The following is a 24035-nucleotide window of genomic DNA, read 5'->3' on the forward strand; positions in this document are numbered from 1 at the left end:
ATCTGTAGCTCAGGGCCTTTTGCACTTGTTCCTTCTGCCTGGAGTGGTTATTCCCCTGTGCAAGGTTCAATCCTTCATTTCATTTGAGTCTAGGTTCAAATGTTACCTCAAAGAATCTTTCCCTGGCTACTGTAACTAAAATAATACCTGCCTCTTCCTATCCCCTTATCTTGTATCTTGCTTTATTTTTCTTCATTGTCCTCTGATGATTGATTATCTTTTTTTTTTTTTTTTACATCTTCCCCACATTAAATGTAAACTCCATGAGATAATTACTTCATTCTCTTCTCTTCTGTATTCCCAGTGCCTGAAACTATGCACATGGTAGTTATTCAATAAGTATTTGTTGAGTATATGAATAAATATGTTTAGTGCTTTTATATATTGTAGTGAAAGATTGTGTGTGTGTGTGTGTGTGTGTGTGTGTGTGTGTGTATGTGTGTGTATGCTGATGCTTGAATGCATAGATGCACAGAAGACCCTTGAGATACCTATCTGGAGACACCAGATTTTCAAATACCACTATATCACATGATTTTCATCATTAAAGGAAATAAAATATCTGGAGACACCAGATTTCCAAATAACACTATATCACACGTTTTTTTTGTCATTAAAGGAAATAAAATGTAACAGACTTTCAAGCCTCTTTATAACTTAATGGAAGTTTTTACAGTTGATCCTCATTGTTCGTAGATTCTGTATTTGTAAATTCACCTACTTGTGAAAATTTATTTGTAACCCAAAATCAATATTTGTGGGACTTCCCTGGTGGCACAGTGGTTAAGAATCCTCCTGCCAGTGCAGGGGACACAGGTTTGAGGCCTGGGCTGGGAAGATCCCACATGCCGCGGAGCAGCTATGCCCGTGCATCACAACTACTGAGCCTGCACTCTAGAGCCCGCGAGCCACAACTGCTGAGCCCATGTGCTGCAACTAGTGAAGCCTGCACGCCTAGAGCCCATGCTCTGCAACAGGAGAAGCCACCGCAATGAGAAGCCTGCGCACCGCAGCAAAAGAGTAGCCCCCGCTCGCTGCAACTAGAGAAAGCCCACGTGCAGCAATGAAGACCCAGCACAGCCAAAAATAAATAAATGTATATAAAAAAATCTTTAAAAAAAAATCAATACTTGCAAAGCTTTAGTGGTCATTTGCAGACTTGCACAGAATGGCAGAAAATTTGAATTGCCCAGTGTGCATGTTCCCAGTTGAGGTCGAACAAGAACTCTGCCTTCTTGTTTCAGCTCTCATTCTGTAAACAAGTGTTCTTTATTTAGGGCCACATCTTAATTTTTTTTTTTTGGTGATTTACCTGTTTAAAATGGCCCCCAAGTGTAGTACTGAAGTGCTGTCTAGCGTTGCTAAGTGCAGGAAGGCAGCGGTGCGCCTTCTAGAGAAAATACATGTGCAGATAAGCTTTGTTCAGGCATGAGTTATAATGCTGTGGGCCATGAGTTCCTTGTTATGAATAAGCAATATATATTAAATAAGGTGTCTTTAACCAGAAACACATACAACAGGGTTATGTATTAATGATAAAAATGCTGTGATCAGAGCTCATAGGAATCTACCCCTGTATTTCCCCTAGGAGCAGTATTTGCTCATTTAGGATTTGTGGTGACTTTGTAGACCGTAACTAGCGGGAATAATGAGATTCTATTGTATGTGTTCGGAAACTGGTAGAGAATATTAAAACTTCACTGACATCAGGATGCTAGGTGATTTGTTAGGCTCTTTGACTACCCAGCTGTGTACTTCAATCATGCTTTGGATTTAATTCAGAATTTAAAACCTTTCTATTCATCATGGACTTCTGGGCCACTTGGGAGTGCTCCAGGCATAAAAGAGACATAAACTTGACTAAATGGAAGAGCTACCATGAGGGTAGCCTCATGCTTTCTGTCAGTAAACCTAGGAATGAGTCCTTCTTTTTAGGTTAGGATGAAAGATACTGTGAGTAAACTTTGGACATAACAGTTAGGGACTATTTGAGGTGAAAGGAATACTTTTGGGTGTATCTTTTGAGCAAAAAAATATATGTTTGATTATAGAAATTTATTGAGTAATGTTTAAACTTTCAAAGAAAAAAGGTGTTCTCTGTAGATACTCAAAGCAAGAATGGGAAGCTGAGCAGAAATCCTAGCTGTATGTGTGTTGTTCACATTGCGATTTCATTCATTAGTTGGAAATGTTTTCAGTTCTCAATTTCCATCGTTAATGAGCCCACCCAAATTCAAGAGGAGGGTTCATAGACTTTACCTCTCAACTGGAGGGGTGTCAAAGAATTTCTGGCCATTTTTAATCATGCAGTCTATACAATAAGAACACACCTCTCTTCCACCTCCAAGCCCACTACACTTTCATGCTTTTCCTAAGGAGATGACTTTTATTTTCTTATAACACCTGTGAAACGATTGACTTGGGGAGTGCTTCCTAAGCAATAGGTAATGTGTGTGGAATATAAAACACTTATTGCTGACATGTAGAATTTCTTCAGTGGTTTGTCATGTTCTTCCCCAAAGCTCATGAGAAAGGTGAGGCATCCACAGGTAGGACTCCAAATGTGTTTTCCTGTGGCCTTCAACAAGTATATCTTGAGGGACCAGTGTTATTAATGATACCGTGTGAAACAACATGGGTAATGTAGTATAATGGAGTCACTAACTGCTGACTGTATGCCTTGGTCTAGTTATTTAGTTTCTCTGGGCTTCATTTTTCTTTTTGTAAACAGTACCCTTCTTGTAGAGCTATTGTGATAATTAAATAATATATATAGAGGTGAAAGAAGAGTTTCTGGCACATACTCAAGGGCACATTAAATTAGCTATTATTGTTAAGTAGAAGTAGTAAGTTGGACTACTATTACTAAATTTTATTTACTTTGGGTTCATTTGTGTGTGTGTGTGTGTGTGCATGTGCGTTGTGTCCTGGCCTGGAAACCCAATCACTATTTTAACAACTAACAACCAATTTAAAAATTATTGAAACATAGTTCATTAGTTGGTGACTTCTTGTCTAATAAATGTAATACTTCTTTATACTAGAAAGCTTGGTAACTAATATAGAGTCATAATATTTTTTATTAATATTTACCTTTGATAATCTTATTTCTGTGATAAATTCTTAGGGAAAACTCTTGAAACTTCTATATTACTAGTACTGTATTAGACAAGGTGCTTTACAATTTGAGTTTATAATATTAAATTCCACACTCAGGTACATTTTTTTTTTCTTGCATGTGATGTTTTTACTGGTATTTGCAGATTGCTTTATGGGAAGCAGTAATTGATTATTGATTATTTTATGACATATAGTAAAAGAAATAAAACACTTTTTGTTTTAAGGAAGTTAACAGCAGAGGAAAACTACCGGTTAGAGAAAGAGGAGAAACTTTCCAAAGCAGATGAAAAGATCAGCCATGCAGCTGAAGAGCTGGAGACCTATAGGTATTGAATATATTTTACCCCTTTCTTTTGAGGTGGGAAGGGTATCCAAAAGCCCAATACGAGAAAAAATAATAAAGCAACCAAAAAAAACCCCACATATTTTTGTTTCATTATTTTTCAGTTAGATGTCTTGCCATTATGCGATTATGCAGAAAATATAAAAAGGAAAAGTTTTTCTTTCAGTGTGTGCGATTTTAAATCTCTCACGTTAGTTGGATTTGAATATGAGCGATCCTATTTTATGTTAATGTTAAGAACTTTATGAATGTGATTAATTTTAAGGTCTTTCCTCTTTGGTTCACATGGGGAAGAATGTATGTAATGTTAATCAATTTGAGAAATATGCCACCAAAAGGAGAGTAAGCCTTAATTAAAGTTATGAAGAAGTGTTTATAAGACCATAAGTCTAGTTTTTACCTTAGCTCAATCCTCACTGAGCTAAGGTAAAATAATATAATAAAAACCCAGAGAAAATAAGTGGCAAGATTCAGCAGTATTCCAAATAGTTGTGATACTTCATTTTACATTGGGAAGAGTAAGCTTGAATTTTATCCAAAAGAAGGAATTGTCTTTTTAGTCTTATAAAGGTAATAAATAACAATTTATTTCTTACAGATCATTAATTTCCTAGAGTTCTATTAAGATTATATGAAGTCTGAATAAATCTCCCAATACTATGCTTCTTAAAAATAAAAATGAGCCAGTATACCATCTAAATCTTTTCATGATCTTGATTTAGGTAAACCCAAGTAGTAGTACTCCTAAAGCTTAATTAATATTGAAATTATATCAGGAAAAAATATACTTTAGAACCTCGTAAAGATGATTAACATGTGGAGTTCTAGAGTTACATGAAACAAAGCATTCTAGGTGTTTTAATTAATATTTTCAGTAGGGATAGTGTGTTCTATCATTTCTTAGTATATGTTAATAGTAGAATGATTATTTGTTCTTTATAGAAAGCGAGCCAAAGATCTAGAAGAAGAATTGGAGAGAACCATTCATTCTTATCAAGGACAGGTTTGTGCGTGTGTGTGTGTGTGTGTGTGTGTGTGTGTGACTTAAAACAGTTGTGATTTGTTTGAATTGGTATCTGTTTTGATGCAGGAGTATAGTTACTCTCTTGAGGTTTTGCACATGGCTGTGGAACATTTCTAGGGAGGCAGAGATTCTGAAACAAGAGATATTGTTTAAAGTTGCCATGTGAACTGCTGCTGATTTGGGAATTTGGATTGCATAAATAAATAAACATATATCAGCATTGGGGGCTTATATTTAGTCTGGCTAGTTGTCTCTTAATTGGCACCTCCTATTGTAATTGATAATTGTGTAAAATAGAAATGTTACTAGACAAAAATTTTAGTTGTCTTTACGTTCAGTTTCTGTTTAAAAGTATAATAGAGTAGATTATATGTATATGAAAATTTGCTTTAAAATGTTACTTGCTGACTTTTTAGAGATGCTTGAGTTATTTTTGTGTTTATGAGTTGCGTACGAAGTCATAGTGGTAGGTGTGAATGTTTTTTACTGAAAAAAATAGTTATCAGTACTATTTTAATGACTTTCTTTTTCAGATTATTTCTCATGAGAAAAAAGCACATGATAATTGGGTAAGTATTAAATTTTCTTAGGCTTTTTCATCAAATTGTTCTTTTTCCTAATTTAAATGAGCAGTGTAAAAAGTACACTTTTAAAACTGAGAAAAAAGGTGGTGTTTAAAGAAATCAGTTTCTTTTAATTTCACCAGTAGTGAAATTGTGTTCCTTATGAACGTACTTTGTTATGATAAAGTTATTCACAAAATCTGACCTTTCCTTCTCTGCTTTCAGCACATTGCTTCTTTGCAAGGAGCTTATACTCTTTGGGGGAGGTGAGGTAGTGTTCATGGACTTGTTTCAGGCGCTGTATTGTCAACTAATTACTTGTGGACAAATTACTTAAAATTCTCTGGGCCTGTTTACTCATCTGTAAAACAATGGGACTGTACTAAGTAATAATCTAGAGCCCCTCCTAATTCTAAAAGTTATACAATTCAGGTATCTGATTCTCATTGTTGAATTACTTGTTACACATTAAGAAAAAGACCGTCATGAGAAATGACATGTCAGTGCTCGGGAGGAACTGTATGAGGAAGTGATAAGCATGTAGATTTTGACTAATGATCAGGATGATCCCTCTAAAATGAAGAACTATTGTTAATAGCTGGCCTTTGGAAGACTTGTCCCTTGCAGTGTTCAAGGGGAAGCAGTTTGCACAGTGGGTGAATATGGGGTCTGGAGTCAACCTGTCTTGGTTGATATTCTGACTCTATCACCTACCATAGGTTTCCTTACCTAAAGACAGAGATATCATTAGTACCTATTTCATAGAGTTATTGTGATGGTTAAGTAAGATAATTCTGTTAGCCAGGTACCTGACATATAGTAAGCACTCAGTAGATATTAACTGTTAAATTATCACTGTTGTTATACTGAAGCTTGGAAGGTATTTTTTTTTTAGGCATGGATGTTTCTTGGAATGGAGATTTCAACTTAGAATGAGAGATTATATGTGTTGAATGTCAAGGTCCTTCCCAATTTTGAGATTTTTGTATGCTTCTGTATTGAGTGGTCAAGTGAAGATTTGTTTTTGAATTAATAAGCTGGGCTTGGAAATGAATTTAGTCTTCTTCACCATTCCTCACCACTTTCTAAATACTCAGATGCAAATTATTTTTTAAAGATGGAGAGGAACTGATGTTTATTAATATCTCTTATGTTCTAGGCACTGCACTTAAAGGCATGCTACATATATTACTCATTCAGTCCACACTGTAACTCTGTAAAATAGGTATTATTATTCAGGTCTTACTGGTGAGGAAACAGCCCAAGGTCACATGATTAGAGAGGGAAGATTGGAAATTGAAACATTGACCTTTCAGATTCATAAGTCTTGTACTTTTTCTTTTCAATACATTGAATCTCTTGTTTAGTAAATAATGACATTGACTTTAAATTAAAACATGCAGAAAATATGCCCTTCATGTCTCAAATTGAAAAGATATTTTTCAGATTTTATAAAAATAATATATACTTATTGAACAAAAGTTCATACCGTGTAGAAAAGTACAAAGAAGTAATCAGCAGTATTACTTTAATTTATTCCATACTTTTCTTGATACATTTAGACATAAAGCACATATATATGTTTAAAAAAACAAAATCATATATTAACGTTTTATAACCTGCTTTCTTAATGTATCATAGATATTTTTTATGAATGTTTTATAATTTATATAAACCTTTCCCATTTTATAAACTTTTAGTTTGTTTCCACTATTTTACTGTTATAAATAATTTCATAATTTCAGATGTTACTTTCTCTGTTGAGCATTTCTTTGCTCCATCCTGTTAGATTTAATCTTTTCTTCCTTCAAACTGTCATAGTACTTTGCTTTTCTGTGTCCCGTGGCAGGTACTATGGTCATTTATATTTGTCCTTACCACAGATTTAAGCTTATAGGGACTGTTTCGTTTTCCATAACACCTGTTCCTAATAGAATCTTTTTTGCATATTGTAAATATTTAATATCTGAATATGAATGTTCTGGAATACAGTGCAGTTATTCACTGTAATTACGGTTTTTGCTAACCTTTGGGTATAAACTTTTCAAGTATGAATCATTGCCATCAGTTTATTTTTATATTTCTCTGTTGTAGGTATATCTTTAATATATACAATACTATAATCAGAGTAGAAATTACTTTTGACTTAACTATGCATTTTTTTTGTGCCATATGCTTAATAGTAAATATGTTACACTATAGACAACATTTAGAAATGATTTTAGTTCTGCATTATTAAAAGTTAAATGAATTGGTATTTTGTTAACTAAAACTGTTATGGTGTAGTATTCTTTTTTGTTAGTACAAAATTGATTGTATAATTATATATCAGAAAAAGATTTACACATGGAATCTTTTTGATATTGAGTGCTAAAATGTGGTTAAGCTATATTTTTGGTGAATATTTGCCCAGTTAAAGTCAATTCTCAGGTGCAGTTCACCATTTTAAGTGAACACATTTGATAATATAGTTCTTTTTACTTGTAAAAAGTTATAGTTATAGACTGAGTTAATTTACCTACCTTTTTGTGATTCTTACATTTGCTCTAGTGGATTGCATTAATCTGGCAGGTCTGATGTTCCACACCCTGCTGTTTGTAATCTGGAGAGTCCACAGAATAACTGGGAAACATGCAGTATTCTATACAAGCTTAATTTTGCCCACAACTATTTGGGTACATTGCATGTTCTTGGTATAAGTGTAAGCTTTTTTTTTCTGTAACATATATACTCTGATTTTTATTAAATGAAAGTGTCTCTAAGCAAATGTAAAAGACTAAAGGAATGTATCTGTACAGTGCTGTGTACTTAATAAACACGCAGCATGATTTGATTATATTCAGCTATTTAAAAAAATGGCCTTTACCAGCTGTGAAACTGTTTTAGACCTTTATAGGTTCACAGAATTATAGTGATTTCTTTCCAGAGATGGTTACTTTGTTCCATAGCCAATGCGGCCATGCATAATGATCCTGAGTCTCAATTCCTAAGCTTGGGTCCTCTTACATTGCTCTTGTCATTTTATTTGCATAGTTACAGCACCAAATAATGCTAATCCTTTACTTCACATCTAGCTAAAAGCATTTCTTGCAAGTACATGATTAAACTGCAGCCTTAGGCTCATGTCTTCTGGTTATATGAAACTCATTCCCTTTTTAAATAATTTTCTGAATTAGAATTTTTTTACATTGAGTTTACTGAAATGGATACTTAGTTACTTAAGTGACTGTGATATTTGTACGCCATTATTGAGATATTTGTATATGCTTATCTTTCATTTTAAGTTTTCATAAATGTTTTTAAAGATATATTATTTTCCTTAAGTTGGCAGCTCGAACTGCTGAAAGAAACCTCAATGATTTAAGGAAAGAAAATGCTCACAGCAGACAAAAGTAAGTATCTTAGCGGGAATACTTTAAAAACTTTAGTTATGACTTTTATTCTTAGTTGTCATTTTAGTAGTTAGTTAATACTTTTATAAGGATGAACAAGAAAGCTTTCAGTGAACCCAACATATCTAGTGGTAAAGTATCTATTAGTTTTACTAGGAGTTACTAGATTTTTGTTTGAAACACTTGTCTTGGAGAGGTTACTCTAACAGAAGGTAACTTTTCACAGATTCTTTTGTAAAAAGTAACTTAAAAAAAAAAAATTTTTTTTTTTAAACCAGTGTAGGTAGAGGGAGATTACCAGAGATGGAGACAGAAAGGATGAATCTCTCTGATATAGTACTTCTCAGAGTATTAGCATCTTTTAATGAATAAGTGGATAGAATGTTTATTATTTCTCTTTTTCCCTGGTTTTATTGCATTGGGTGGCATTGCTTTACAATAATAACAAAATGAATAGGAGGATAAAAGGGTACAGTGTACAGTCGAAGGGAAGAGTAAATGCTTTTCTATGAAGATTGTAAAAGTCTTCCCACAGTGTTATAATTTCTTGACAGAATGTACTATTAACATTATCCAGTATTAGTTTTAGTCTTCTTGTTTGTCTTTTCTACTCACAAATGAAAACTGAATGATTAAATGTTTTATCTCAGATCTGATGGTCAAGAACTAGAAATAAGATTCTTTTAAAATGTCATATTTTTCAGATAAAAAATTTAGGAGTAAAATAGTAGGATGAGTTAATCAGATTCCAATTGTATGTTATGATTGGAATCATATGGATAACATTATAATGGAAAGCATATGGGACTCAAAGCTGGTAGCCCTGTGTTTTAATCCTGGTACTTTCATTTTGCATAAATCATTTAAACTGCTAGCTTCACTTTCCTTAGTTGTAAAATAATAGACTTGAACTGGTTGACCTTGGAGGACCCTTCAAGATCTTTCTAAAATTTGGATTCTGTGATATAGTACTCTTTGTACTCTGTTTTTGAAGAAAAAAACAGAACAATTCCAAGCCTCAACAAAACATCACTATTACTAGGCAAAAAGGAACCTGTTACCCCAAAATAAATAGTGGGGGATATGGAAAGGTATTTTGGTTAGAATGATTTTAAAGGATCTGTTTCTCTTATGTAGATATTGAGATAGTGAAGAGTAGCTTGTACTTAATAGTGGCAATTTCTTGAAATGTGGGTGCTTCTCTTGGATGAGTAACTTAGAGATGTTTGTTCTTTATTTGCAGATTAACTGAAACAGAGTTTAAATTTGAACTTTTAGAAAAAGATCCTTACGCACTTGATGTTCCAAATACAGCATTTGGCAGAGGTAGTTTTTTTTTTTTTAACACCTCATTTAAAATACATATATTTATATATATATTGCATATATAGTTTATATTAGTGTGAATTAACACTGCTAATAAATATTTTAGATTTTGGAGCTAGGGTTCTAATCTGAGTTCTCTCACGTTCTCCCAATTTTCTGAGTTTTGTTCTCTAGCAATAATGTAAATAATGGCTGCCTACTTTGCTCAGTGGCATTTGGTAAGATAATGTATGTTTAGTACCTTGAGCTCCTTGAGAAGCAAAGTGCTTGGTACATAGTAAGGTACTCATTAATTATTTTTTTGGAGAATGAATAAGGATTGCTTAAATGGAATAGCATTGTGACTATTTATATATTAACTATTCTTTGGAATTTGCTTGAATTATAAAAATAAGAATTAAAACAGCTGGTTTTAAATTATTTAAAAGTATTCATTAAAAAGTTGAGAAAACCTTAATAATCTGAGTTTTGATTGCTTTAATTATCCCTAAAAGAAACAGTTCTTTGGAAGATGTATTTAATATTTCTGTCCATTCATTAATGAGTTAGCGTCTTTATGATCTCATACTATTCCAAATAGTTTAAATTTTTCCAAATAATTTTGGTTGAATTGGAATTAAGCTTTTAGGGCAGTGAAAACAAACTTATTTTTATATAGGTAGATTCCCCTTTTAATAACTGTTGAAAAGTTATAAAAATCACTTTTGAGAGTCCAGTTTCATTAAAATGAAAGTATTTCTACATTAAAAAATAGAATATTGTTATGGATTTCAAATAGGAACAAAATCTGGAGTGGGAGGAATTATACAGAAGGAATTTTTATCTGAATCTAATGCAAAAACGTCTCAGGGTAAATAATGCTTTGATCTTTTGTTGTAACTATATTTGAATATTATATAAGCTACATAATAAAATTTAACATGTTTTGAAAAGTGTTATTTTGGTGGCATTTAAGTTTGTTTGTTTTTTGATGTTGTTGATTTTTGATCTTTGGAAGTATAACCATTATTTGGGAATGGTGAAGTTTGTAAAATGATAAGGCTCTTGGTTATATGGTTTATAGAAAAAGTGATTTATTTAATGAATTATTTTACGTAAACTGAATTTTCACTGGTGATGAATCAAAAGTAATTTCTGATGTTTCAGAGTATTTTGTGGGTTTTTATTCCTACTTTTCAAAATGTGAGCTTTTCTCAAGTAATTCATGGCTCAACACAGCCTATCTGGCCCTGATTTAAACAGAGCCAGCCCTTCCATGTTACAACCTTCACCAGCTTAAATATATGGAAACATACTGCCATTAAAAACAAAACAAAACCAAACAAACTTCGTGCCCCTCAAGTCCTCTTATTACTCTAAAATATGATGTCCTTTGCTTAATATTGTATGGTTATTCAAGTGTATTAGTTACCAAGAAGATGATGTTTTGATTGACTGAAGTGTCCGTTTGGTAGATAGACTTTAAAAACAGAGGGTTCAATATTTAATTCTATCCCATATCAGCCAAACCCAAGGCATGGTTAGTATTTAAGACAGGGATTAAACTTAAATTGGCAATAGAATGACCCGAAGGTAATTGTTGAAATGGGATTCTAATCTGTAGTGTAGGTAATTGAAACTATGAATTTAAATATGCTGTTTTAATTATTCCAGAGCGTTCCCCATATGGTCCCTCACCATTGGGTCGACCTTCACCTGAAATGAGAGCTTTTCTCTCCCCTCCAACTTTGTTGGAGGGTCCACTCAGACTCTCACCTTTGCTTCCAGGGGGAGGAGGAAGAGGTATATTGTTTAAACATCTTTATTACTCTAGATTTCTTCCTTACTTTATATTTTCATCTCAACTTATCTTTAAAATGATCTTTAAAATAAACCTTGGCAAAATACAGGCATTCCTTGCACTTATTCTGGGTTACTTTTGTTTGGAAAGGAGCTCTATGACATCTAATTTGAATATATTTTTCCCTTAGAAACACTGTTATAATGGATTACATTTTGTTCAAGGACTTGATATATATCTTTTAAAATCATATTTTAACTTCTTAAAAACTGTATTATACTATAGATCACTTTATAAAGAATACATAAAATATAATCACAATATAACCTAGCGTAAAATTGTATTTTAATGAAACATTATTGGAATATAGAATTTTAAAAATCTTTTTTATCTTATTATCATGATCTTTTTCATGGTAGAAAATCAACAAGTGAAAGAGCCTTTTTTTTTTTTTTTCTAAAAACAAGGAATTCAGAAGTGCTCTCTTGAAGGCAGAGTTTTGATGGGAACCTAAAAGAGACCTAAATCATTTGTTAATACTTTGAGAAACTGACCCCAAATTGTCTGCTTTGTTACCCTCTTATGTGTTTTTGAGAATTTCCAGAGCCACTTCAAGCCCAAGCATTAGCTATTGATCTTTCTGCATTTACCTCATCAGCACTTACCCTGATGTTACCTGTATATCTGGAGTTTTACTCTTTTGATCTCTCAACTATATTTTGTTTACTTTGTCAAGTTACTTTAAAATTTTCCCTTGACTTGTAGCAAAATTCAAACCTATGTATTCCAAAGTCAAGAGTCTTAGGTTTTTAGCCCCAAATCTGTGTTTATATCACGTCATATTACACACCAACATAAATGTAATTGAAACCAGTCCCATGAAATAGCACTGCCCTTACTATTTTTGATGCTTTCTGATATCTTCTATTTATTTCTATTCCATTTCATTAAAAAAGCATGCTAGTTAAGATTAAGTTAATTTCATGTACCACAATGGGTTGTAGCCAGCAGTCTGAAAAACAGTGCCCTAGAGGTAACGGTATATAATTGGCAAAACTGCAAATGTGAATCACTGGAAGTTGAATGACATAAGTCAAGGATTGCTTGTAGTCAATTGAATATTTGGAATAACAGTAAAAATTACCTTTGATTTCTCCTCTCCTATTTAAATTACTTTCCTTTCTTTTTAAATTACTTTCAAGATACAGTGTGGTTAGCATTTGCAAGTGTGTTTTACTATTCATTAGAAAAGCTACAGAAGTTTTAGGTAAGTTATCAGCAGGTCTTAAAAAGAGTTGTTTTGAATTAAAAGTTTCTGTGACCCACCAAAGAAGAATGACATTTCTTTTCCTTCCTCTTGTTATCATTTTTTTTTTGAAAGTTTGGATGAGATATATGTTTGAATAAAGTTGAGTATAGGAAAATAATTTCTTTTTAGAGTAAGTTGTATATAACTTTTGGACTGAATGAAAAATCTTAACCTTTAGCGTTTTCATGTTTGCAGTTTTTCACCTGGTAGTCACTTGGCCTGTACTTTGTTCTCTGGAAGTAAACAATCAGGAGAAAGCCTTTGAATGTCTCCTTTAAAGATCTGTCCTTCACTCTAGACAAACTCAGCCTAATGGACTCTCACACATTTCTCATTGATTTAATTTTCTGCTTTCCCAGCCTTTTTCTTCTAATGAACTGATTAGAAGGATGAACATGCTAGAAGGAATAAAGAAAAGTTGACCTTCTGATATAAAAGTCAGTTGGCCTCCTGACTCTACAAAAGAGAGTAGATAGGACAATTTTAAAGATTACTACATATTAAAAAAAAATGGTTATACTTACTTGTACAAGTTACCATGAAAAGGTCATATTAGTTTTAGTCTCTTCTTTTAAAGGAGGTACTGAAATGTGGGAAGCATTTTAGAAAGATTTCTATTAAAACAATTTTTTTAAAAAAGCTGTTTTTTGAACTCATTCCCCCCTCAATGACAGATGAAGTATTAATTTATTTTGTTACTTAATGTTAAAAATTTTTTTATATTTGTCTTTTTCATTTTAATTGAATATGGGTTATTAATTGAGGTACCGTTCTTTCTGTGGTCATAGAAAAGGAACTTTAAAATGATTCCCCTTCTTTATAAATGTTAGCATGTCAGTTTTTCTTATCCACATGAGTGTTACCTTGTTCAAAGTGTTTATTTCGACAGTGCTGTTGTTTTTGAAACTCTTGTTTTAGACACGCCTTCAGAGTTGTGAGCTGTCTTTGAAGGTGAATTTGATATTTAGAAATTGTTAGAAGCCATTTAAAGCCAAATTTATTTGACAGATATAAAGTTTGTAATCAGACTGGTTAAAATCATTTTGGGGCAGAAGTAGAGAGTCATGTTACAACATTAAGATCCAGTTTTTTGAGTGGCTTTTAAGTTAATCTGAGTACATTGCTAAAAGAGTTGTTCTAAAAAATGCTTCGAGTCATTTCAGAAATATTGAAATAGGTATATTAGCCTCAAAGATGACTGTTTTAAAGGCATCATGCTCTTTTTGACTATTGGCATATTAGTTTAAGCAACAAAAACCTGATTTTATAATTATTACATCTGGTATAGAAATCTCTTACTTTGCAATTTACTTTCTACTCTTACTTTTCAGACTTAGTGGTTATAATTTTCAATTTAACCACTGATTTTATGTGTAAATAATGATGGTGATAACATTTAAAAATGAATTTTATAGGCAAGTGTTTGTTTATGTACATGACAAACTTATTTTTGCCTTTTTGTCTTAGAAATGGCTTTGGTAGGATAGAGTTACAGTCTAATGTGTCTTAGGGAAACTTTGTTGGTATCTGATTGTTTTTCCTTTTTAAAAAGGTCTGGATTTTATTTGATGATGGATCTTATAATACTTTTTTAGATAAAACATAGTTGTATTTTTCTTCTTTAATTAGGCTCAAGAGGCCCAGGGAATCCTCTGGACCATCAGATTACCAATGAAAGAGGAGAATCAAGCTCTGATAGGTTAATTGATCCTCATAGAGCACCTTCTGACACTGGGTCCCTTTCACCTCCCTGGGAACAAGATCGTAGGATGATGATTCCTCCATCAGGTATGGAAAGAGTATAGTTAATATGTTTATTTAAAAGGCAACCAGTATGTGCAACATACAGGAATGGAAGAAAAGAGGAGAACATGTGTGCCCTGTCTTAAGAAAAGCCATGGTATATGTTAGAAAACAACAATACACACATTTCCAAACAGAATAATTAGGGATAATTGTTCACATTACAGAAGGCTGTCCTCTCTGCACCCCCGCCGCCCCATGGAATGTCTTTATTGTTTTTGTTGCTCATAGAAGTGATACATGTTTATATTTATGTTAGAAAATCCAAACAATGGAGAAATGTATAATTAGGAAAGTGAAAAAAATCCCCCTCATCATCTTAAGCATGCCCTTCCCAGAATTTAGTTTTATATCTTTTAGGGAGTTCCTTTTTAGTATGCATTCATAAACCTAGGTATACCCATTCCTTCATCACTTCTATGCACTTATACTATTCACCTTCTTGTAATTGTCTTTTTACCTTGAACAGTATATCTTAGATTAATTGCCAAAATAAATATATTTACCAGAAGACTCACAGTAGAACATCCTGAAGTAAGGCAATAACTACTGTTCTCCTGATAGAACTAAAATCTCCCCTACTTTCTCAAGGAATGTATTTAAAATTATTCAGCTTGCTAAACTTTTATTTATGCATAGTGTTTCAGGGACAGACACTGTTATGTAAAATGAGCTATGCCTGCTTTGTATAAATTAGTTACAATTTAAAAAATATACTAGTTCAGATTGCTTCCTGAGGAGTTGGAGGTAAGAATATTGTGATAAAAAAACCTTTAATTCCAAGAATTAGCCTTTGCTTTGATAGTGTGTATGTTCTATGAAGTGGTACCTCCTTTGGTTTGATATCACTTTCCTCGGTTTGATATCACTCGAATATCAGCTTCATAAAGACAGAGATTTGTGTCACTTTAGTTCACTGCTGTATCTCCAGCACCTAGAACAATGCTGGACCTGTAGTACTTGCCCAGTAAATATTTGTTGAATGAATGAATACCCAAATAATTCTCAGAAAGCTGAATATTTTTTCTTATTGTTTTTATATTTAGAAATATGTATGCTGTGACTTAAAAACTTAAGAATCTGTTAACAGGTGGCATAGAACATCCTTTTTTCAAGGACTTTTTCTTGAGTAACTTTCATTTTAAAGTTTACCTGTGATAAAAATAAAGATTAATAAACTACAGCCCCTTTCTTGAGGGACTTGATTTCAAGGTTTTGGTGGATATCATATTTCTGTATATCTTTGTAGAGGACATTCCTTTTGAGAATTTACAAGCTGTCAGCACCAGGAGTCCCCGTCACATGCTCTGCCTACCTCCCCAAGTATTATCCAGTGTAGTGATTCTCAAACTTGGCTTATCATCAGAAATAATCTAGGGAACTTCAAAAAAAAAAAATGCAAATACCTGGGTTTCACCTCATTACACCGTTTTTTTGGTAAATTTTATTGAAGTATAATTTACAATGTTGATTTATATTACACCTTCTGAACATGAACTCTGGAGGTAAGCTCTCTATTTCTAAAAAACTCCCTAGGAGGTTCTGAGGATTAGCTAAATTTAAGAACCACTAATCTATTCAGTGCCCTTACTAAATGGAGAAGGGCATTGAGTCCCTGAAGAGATTAGCTGACAATCTTAGGTTAAAACAGCCAGGTGAGGAGCTGAGACTAGAACTCAAATAGTAGTGACTGTTATTCATAAAATTGGAACATATTTTACATGTCCTTTAAAAACTGCCTGAAACCTGTAATTTTTCAGACATTTCGATATTGTCCCACAGGTCTCTGAGTCTCTTTTCATTTTGTTTCCAATTTTTTTTCCTTTATTTTTTTGGTTGAATAATTTCTTTTGATCTGTCTTCACATTTAGTGACTCTTCCCTCTGTCACTTCCATTCTGCTATTAAGCCCATCCAGTACAATTTTATTTTAGATATTGTATTTTTTAATTCTAGAATTTCCTTTTTTTCTTTTAAAGTTTTGATTTCTTTGGTGAAATTTCTTACTTTTTAAAAATGATTATAAGTATTTTTTAAACCCCAATATCTGCTTTAAAGTCCTTGTATGGTCATTCTAACATCAAGGTCATCTTGAGGATGGCCTCTATTGATTGTATTTTCCCTTAAGAATGGGTCACATTTTTCTGTTTCTTTGTAAATTAATTTTGGATTATATTATAGACATTGTGGAGGTTCTGGATTCTACTGTATTTCTCTGAAGAGTGTTGTTTGTTTTGTATTACAAGACAATTAAGTTGGTGAAACTGTAGACTTATTCTCTCCTGTGGTGGGTAGCAGCTCAAATATCAGTTCAGTTTTTAGCCTTTGCTGAAAACTGCTTAAGTTTGCCTCACATGTGTGTGGTTCAGGGGTCAGCAATAGACTTGGGCAGAAAACTCACAATTTTAGGTTCCACTTCTCTGGCTCTCATGAGCTCCGTCCTTTGGTTTGTTTGTTTTTTTTTTTTTAAAAACTCACGCTGTAGAGTTTTGTTTTTTTTTAAATTTATTTAATTAATTAATTAATTTATTTTATTTTTGGCTGTGTTGGGTCTTCGTTTCTGTGCGAGGGCTTTCTCTAGTTGCGGCGAGTGGGGCCCACTCTTCATCGCGGTGCACGGGCCTCTCACTGTCGAGGCCTCTCGTTGCGGAGCACAAGCTCCAGACGCACAGGCTCAGTAGTTGTGGTGCACGGGCCTAGTTGCTCCGTGACATGTGGGATCTTCCCAGACCAGGGCTCGAACCCATGTCCCCTGCATTGGCAGGCAGACTCTCAACCACTGCGCCACCAGGGAAGCCCCGTCCTTTGGTTTTTCAAGCCAGAAAGTTCTATGAGTTTTGACTGCTCTGTGCTATAGTTTGACTGTGGTCTGACTTCAGGCTAAACTGTAAAGGAAAACTCACCCCATATGGGTCTCTTCTTTCAAGTTCCCACTCCTTTCCCAAATCTGCCTACTTTTGTTCATGCTCCAGAGTCTTCAGGTATTTGTTTCATTATCTTAAAATTTTTTGATTTTTTCCAGTTTTATTGAGATATATAATTGACACACAGCACTGTGTAAGTTTAAGGTGTACCGCACAATGAGTTGCCTTACACACATCGTGAAATGATTACCTACCATAATAAGTTTAGTAACATCCGTCATCTCATATAGATACAAAATAAGAGAAAAAATGTTTGGGCATTCCCTGGCAGTCCAGTGGTTAGGACTCAGTGGTTTCACTCCCGGGGCCTGGGTTTGATCCCTGGTCGGGGAACTAAGATACCACAAGCCCCGTGATGCAGCCAAAAAAAAGGAAAAAAAAGTTTTTTTCCCTTGTGATGGGAACTCTTAGTATTTATTGTCTTAACAACTTACCTATGTATCATATAGCAGTGTTAACTACAGTCATCATGTTGTACATTATATCCCTAGTACTTATTTATTTTATAACTGGTGGTTTGTACCTTTTGATCCCCTTCATCCAGTTTCCCTTCTCTCTCCCCCCAACTCCAGTAACCACAAATCTAATCTCTTTCTCTATGAGTTTGGTTTTTGTTTTTTCAGATTCCACATATAAGTGTGATCATGCAGGATTTGTATTTCACATAGCGTAATGCCCTTGAGGTCCATTCATGTTTTCACATATGGCAGGATTTCCTTCTTTTTTATGGCTGAATAATATTCCATTGTTTGTATGTGTATATACATTTTCTTTACCCATTCATCCATCGATGAATTCTTAGGTTGTTTCCATGTCTTGGCTATTGTAAATAATGCTGCAGTGAATATGGGGATGCAGATATCTTTTCAAGTTAGTGTTTTTGGTTTTTTTGGGGATAAATACCCAGAAGTGGAATTCCTGGATCATATGGTAGTTCTATTTTTAATTTTTTGAGGAACTTTGATACTGTCTTCTATAGTAACTACACTTCAGGTAGTTATTTTTTGTAAATTGTCTGGACTTATTATATGCAGGAGGGTCAGTCTGTTATGAGCTTACTCTGCCATGCTAGAAATGGAACCTGGTATCCATTATTTTCAAAGTCTAACTGAAAATTCAAAATCGTGAGCTTCTGAATTAACGTCTTCATAGAAGAGATATATATCCATTCGACAGAGAGCGTTTCCAAATAATGTAACTGATCCATTTGGTTTAACACAGGGGCACCTGTGCCAGTGCTAATCTTAATGAAATAGGATAGCTCTACAGAAAGAGCAAAGGAATTTTAGAGACTGTCCTATACTTTACGAATGAGTGGGGTTAAATGGCTCCTAAGATTCTACTTGAACTGGAGCAATGCTGATAAACGTATTTAGCTATTAGCCCTGTTTTCACCTAGAGTAAAATTATAAAAATATTCTGTGTTTGCCCTAAGTACATCCCTATTTCATCTAAACAGTCACTGAACAGTTGATTCTTTTATTTTGTATTACACTTAGCTAATTGGTAAATTAGAACACTGAATAAGGAAGGAGGAGACGTAGGTTTTTATCATAACACTGATGTTAATTTTTTGTATAATCTTGAGTTTTTCATTTTACCTGTCACTGTTTTCTCAGCTCTAAAATGTGGACTTGCATAAAACAAGAGATGGCAATAATCTAAAGTAATCTCCCCCTACCTACATTTTATATTATGTTGAATTATCAGGACTCATGAAGAGTCCTGCTTTTCAGTAATAATTGTGTCTTTAAGATTTTTCTTAAATTTTAAAATATTTTAGTTTAAAACACTTGTGTTAAAAAATAATGACAATGAGAATAACTAAATTTCTGAAGGATGTGGATTCCGTAGTTTCAGATTTTCTGTAATTTAGTCCTATTAAGCGTACTTTGTAAAATTCATATATTCCCTTAACATGTTAGTACTTGGCCGAAATTAAAAAATTTTTTCTTTACTTAAGATGAGTAAGCAGAAATAATTTTAAATGATTCTATAATTCCAAGGAATCATTTGTTTTTGCACTGTTAAATACTTTGGGGTGGGGGGAATGTTCTTCCCTTATATAGTCAAAAAAGATATACTCTAACTTGTCTCTTTCCTGTATATTATATTTCAGATATTTTTATTACTTAAAGGTTTTGTTAACAGTATAGATCTAGTTTCTTCAAGTAATCAACATTTTATTTTCACTATTTTTAGCTTCAAATCAATCTTTTAATAGACCAATATAGGTTTTAATCATCTTTTCTTCCAAAATTCTGTAGTGTAATGTATATGTTCCTTTAACATTCTTTTATGTGTTTATAACTTAGAGTGCATGTTGTAGAGCAAGAATGGTTCAGGTGAAAAAGTATTTGGACTGGAAATTAAGAAATTTGGTTTCTAATCTTCACTCTTTTTAATCTTTTTATGTGTTTTGAAACTTGTTTTATCTCTTTGGACCTCAGTCCTTATATACAGTGAGAGAGATGAACTGAGTGATCTGTGTAATCTGTTTATCTGAGTAATAGAAAATTTAGTTAGGTATTAATGGTTAATGTTGAGATTTGTTAGTTAATGTTCAATCTAGTTGGTAGACCAAATAACGTATTGTAATATACAATGTTAGTAAAACCAAAGACTATTTACAGCATTCTTTTCTAAACCTAATTGATGAACACACCTTTTTCAGTTCTTAAAAACTTCTTATTGGGAGACTTCCTGTTCTAGGTCAAGCTACAATTTAATCAAATTGGTAAATGTTGACACCAGTAAGCAGTGATAAGTTATGTTAATACCTAGAGCAACCACCAAAAAAATCCTCAAAAATACTATGAATCACATAAATCATCATCAGAATAGACATGCTTTTCAAGCCCCAAGGGAACATTTCCCAAGATTGATCATATCCTGTGCCATGAAACAAACCTTAACAAATTTAAAAGAATTGAAATTATATAGTGTGTTCTCTGACCATGATGGAATCAAACTAGAAATGAACTATTGATACATGCAATAATTTGAATAGATCTCAAGGGCATTATGTTGACTAAAAAAAAAATCTCAGAAGGTCACATGTTATATGATTTCATGTATATAACATCCTTGAAATGACAAAATCATAGAACTAGAAAACAGATTAGTGGATGCCATGAGTTACGGATGGAAGGGGGAGGAGAGTAGATGTGACTAAAGGGTAGCATGGAGAGATCTTTTTGGTAATGGAATAGTTCTGTATCTTGAGTGTGGTGGTGGTTTCACAAATCTACACATGGGATAAATTGGCAAGAACTATACACGTTAGTCATAGGACCAATGTTAGTTTCCTGGTTATTATATTGCACTATAGTTGTGAAAGATGTATACATTTGGGGAAACTGGGTAAAGGGTATGCAGGAACTTTCTGTATTATTTTTGCAGCTCTCTGGGAATCTTTATTTTAAAATCAAAAGTTAAAAAAACCCCGTCTTATCTGGATACAATACACATATAGTAAAGTGCAGGTGTTTTTAAGCATATAACCTGATGATTATTTCACAATTTGAGCACACCTATAAACCAGCATTCAGATTAAGGGACAGTTTTCCGATTATTTTTATTCATCTTACGAATTTAGATAGAAATCTTTACAATTATCGCAGAAAAAAAGTTCGTGATGAATAATATAAATAAGTTGTTAATATTCACATATCATAAGTAATCAGAATTAGAATTTTAACAGGAAAATGTTCTGGAAATAACAAGCCCATTATAAATTCTTAATAAATATTGAACTGCAACAAAAATTTAATGAGTGTGACTTGCCTTGCTCAGTGTTTCATTCTGTAAGAAGTGGAACTTTATTCTGTGAGGTTCTCATCCTGTTGAAGTTCAGGAGTAGAAAAGCAAACACATGAAAGTGCTTTTTAAAGCCTCTCTTTGAATCACAATAGCTAACATTTGATTGGCAAAGCAAGTCACGTGACAGAATTTGGAACCATTGGGCAGGATATATATTCTACCTCTTAAGAACAAGGATACAAGGAAGGGTAAAGAATTGAGGTCATGAATGCAGTCTACCCAGAGGGATTATACTTTTATAATGTGTTTTCACTTATTATATAACTATCTTTTAAAAAATATATTTGGGTAACATAATTTCTTAGATTTTAATATTACCTTTTGGAAGAAAGGAATATATGATTTTTCTGTTTAGTTCTACTTAAGTAATTGCCTTGTTTGTACTTGCTCTTATTTACAAAGCTGTGCATAGTAAGCAATCTTGAAGAGTAATAATTTAAGCAAGTTTTTAGAAAGTCTTAAAATATGATCTCTTAACTCCCATATTTAGTAGTTACTAATACATTTTAAGAGGCATGCATATTAAAATATTCTTATGCTTTTTTTTTTTTTTTTTAAAGAAGCCAACAGCTTGTGGGACTGCATGCTTCCCTGACTACTTTTTTTTTTTTTTTTTTGGCTGTGTTGGGTCTTCGTTTCTGTGCAAGGGCTTTCTCTAGTTGCGGCAAGTGGGGGCCACTCTTCATTGCGGTGAGCGGGCCTCTCAGTATCGCGGCCTCTCTTGTTGTGGAGCACAGGCTGTAGACGCGCAGGCTCAGTAGTTGTGGCTCACGGGCCTAGTTGCTCTGCGGCATGTGGGATCTTCCCAGACCAGGGCTCGAACCCGTGTCCCCTGCATGGGCAGGCAGATTCTCAACCACTGCACCACCAGGGAAGCCCTCTTATGCTTTTTATAAACTGTAATTAGTAACGATGTTTCAACAATACTAGTAACAAATAATTCCAATAAGAAAAGTAATGCTAGAATTTAAACGATAGCTTTTTGACTGTCAGGGTATGAATCTGCAGGATTCTTGGCTTTTAGTCTTTTAACTGATTCTTGAGAATTATATCTACAAATAATTTGTAGTGCAAGTATTAATCAGAGTAATACATTAATGAATCTAACAAGAAAGATAGTAATTGTGTCTAAGTTCATGTAAATATTGGGTTAGAATTTTAAGTTAAACAAAAAAGTAAGAAAACCACAGACACTTTAATGAAACAAAGTTTCAGTTTTTATCATTTTTTCACTCTTTGGTATTCTTGACCTCTCAGTGCCCCTCTTGATCTTTCAGTGCTCTGACTTCAGTGTCCTTCTGTTCCTCTATCTAGCCTCACAGCCTCCTTTTCTAGGAATAGAGAAGTAATAGAGAAGAATGAGAATCTTAATTCTCAGCAGATCTTGTGCTACTTAATGTAGAGAGATATGCATTAAAGGTGAATTATGTCACTTCCCCTCCTTGTACTTTTTTTAAAATAAATAAATAAATAAATTAATTAATTTTTGGCTGCATTGGGTCTTCATTGTTGTGTGCGGGCTTTCTCTAGTTGCGGCCAGTGGGGCTACTGTTCGTTGTGGTGCGCGGGCTTCTCATGGCAGTGGCTTCTCTTGTTGCGGAGCACAGGCTTTAGCCACATAGGCTTCAGTAGTTGTGACACGCGAGCACAGTAGTTGTGGTGTACGGGCTTAGTTGCTTTGCGGCATGTGGTATCTTCCTGGTCCAGGGATTGAACCCGTGTCCCCTGCATTGGCAGGCGGATTCTTAACCACTGTGCCACCAGGGAAGTTCCTGCATCAAGTTTCTTGATATGCAAGATAATTAACTTGGGATAGGAGAGGAGGGGATTGTCAGAGATTTGGAGGGAGAAAAAGGTACACAGTAGCCATTTAGGATAGTGAAGCTGATTAAATGTCAGTGAAATCTGGTATGATTACAGGGCAATGTTGAATATCTACTTGAAGCTTATGGTCCTAGATTTGAAAGAGACTAAATACTATTTTTTAATATAGTTTATAATCATAAAAAATTTAATTTATCATTACAGCTACTTTGGGGTACTTACTGCGTGCCAGATGTTATGTTAAGTGCTTTATATTAATCATTCTAAGAATTTTAAGAGTGTTATTCCCATTTTACAGATTAAGAAACAAAAACATAGATAATATAGCAAAATACTGTATATCACCTCCCAGAATTTACATATTAATATTTGTTTCATATATATATATGTGTAGCTGTGTGTGTGTGTAAGAGAGAGAGGGAGGGAGAGAATGGGTACATAAAACATAAAAATAAATAGCACACTATATCAGTTGAAGTCTATTCTGTTTCCTTTCCGAAGGTCATTATGTTCCTTCTTTCCCAGAGGCAACCACTCATGAGTTTAATGTGTGTAAACTTACAGTCTATATATGATTTTTTTAAAAGTATTTTTCTATTTTATCAAGTTTTTATCAGCATATATTATTGAATTCTTTCCATTTTAATATAAAGTTTATTATTTTAATTGCTGTATAAATAAATATATGAATATAACACAATATATTTATCCAGTCTTATCCAGTCTCCTCTGATGAACATTTAGGGTGTTTCCAGTGTTTCACCAGTACTAACATTGTTGCAATTAACACTTTTTTTTTTACACAT

The 24035-nt window shown here is 33.4% G+C and overlaps 1 protein-coding gene across 9 annotated transcripts in view; it reads left to right on the top strand.

The window, feature by feature from the left end:
* The window catches only part of MIA2 (MIA SH3 domain ER export factor 2), a 104732-nt gene that overhangs the window by 69710 nt on the left and 10987 nt on the right, over positions 1-24035 (top strand). For 7 of the 9 annotated variants that reach the window (XM_059914139.1, XM_059914141.1, XM_059914148.1 and 4 more), the window contains 7 exons: positions 3345-3446; positions 4406-4466; positions 5021-5056; positions 8375-8442; positions 9686-9768; positions 11422-11550; positions 14487-14645. In XM_059914139.1, coding sequence (XP_059770122.1) covers positions 3345-3446; positions 4406-4466; positions 5021-5056; positions 8375-8442; positions 9686-9768; positions 11422-11550; positions 14487-14645 — 638 coding nt within the window. The remainder of the gene's footprint in view (positions 1-3344; positions 3447-4405; positions 4467-5020; positions 5057-8374; positions 8443-9685; positions 9769-11421; positions 11551-14486; positions 14646-24035) is intronic. The other 2 variants (XM_059914142.1, XM_059914143.1) reach the window with 1 other exon arrangement.

Source organism: Balaenoptera ricei, chromosome 2, assembly GCF_028023285.1.
Source record: "Balaenoptera ricei isolate mBalRic1 chromosome 2, mBalRic1.hap2, whole genome shotgun sequence".
Lineage (NCBI taxonomy): Eukaryota > Metazoa > Chordata > Mammalia > Artiodactyla > Balaenopteridae > Balaenoptera > Balaenoptera ricei.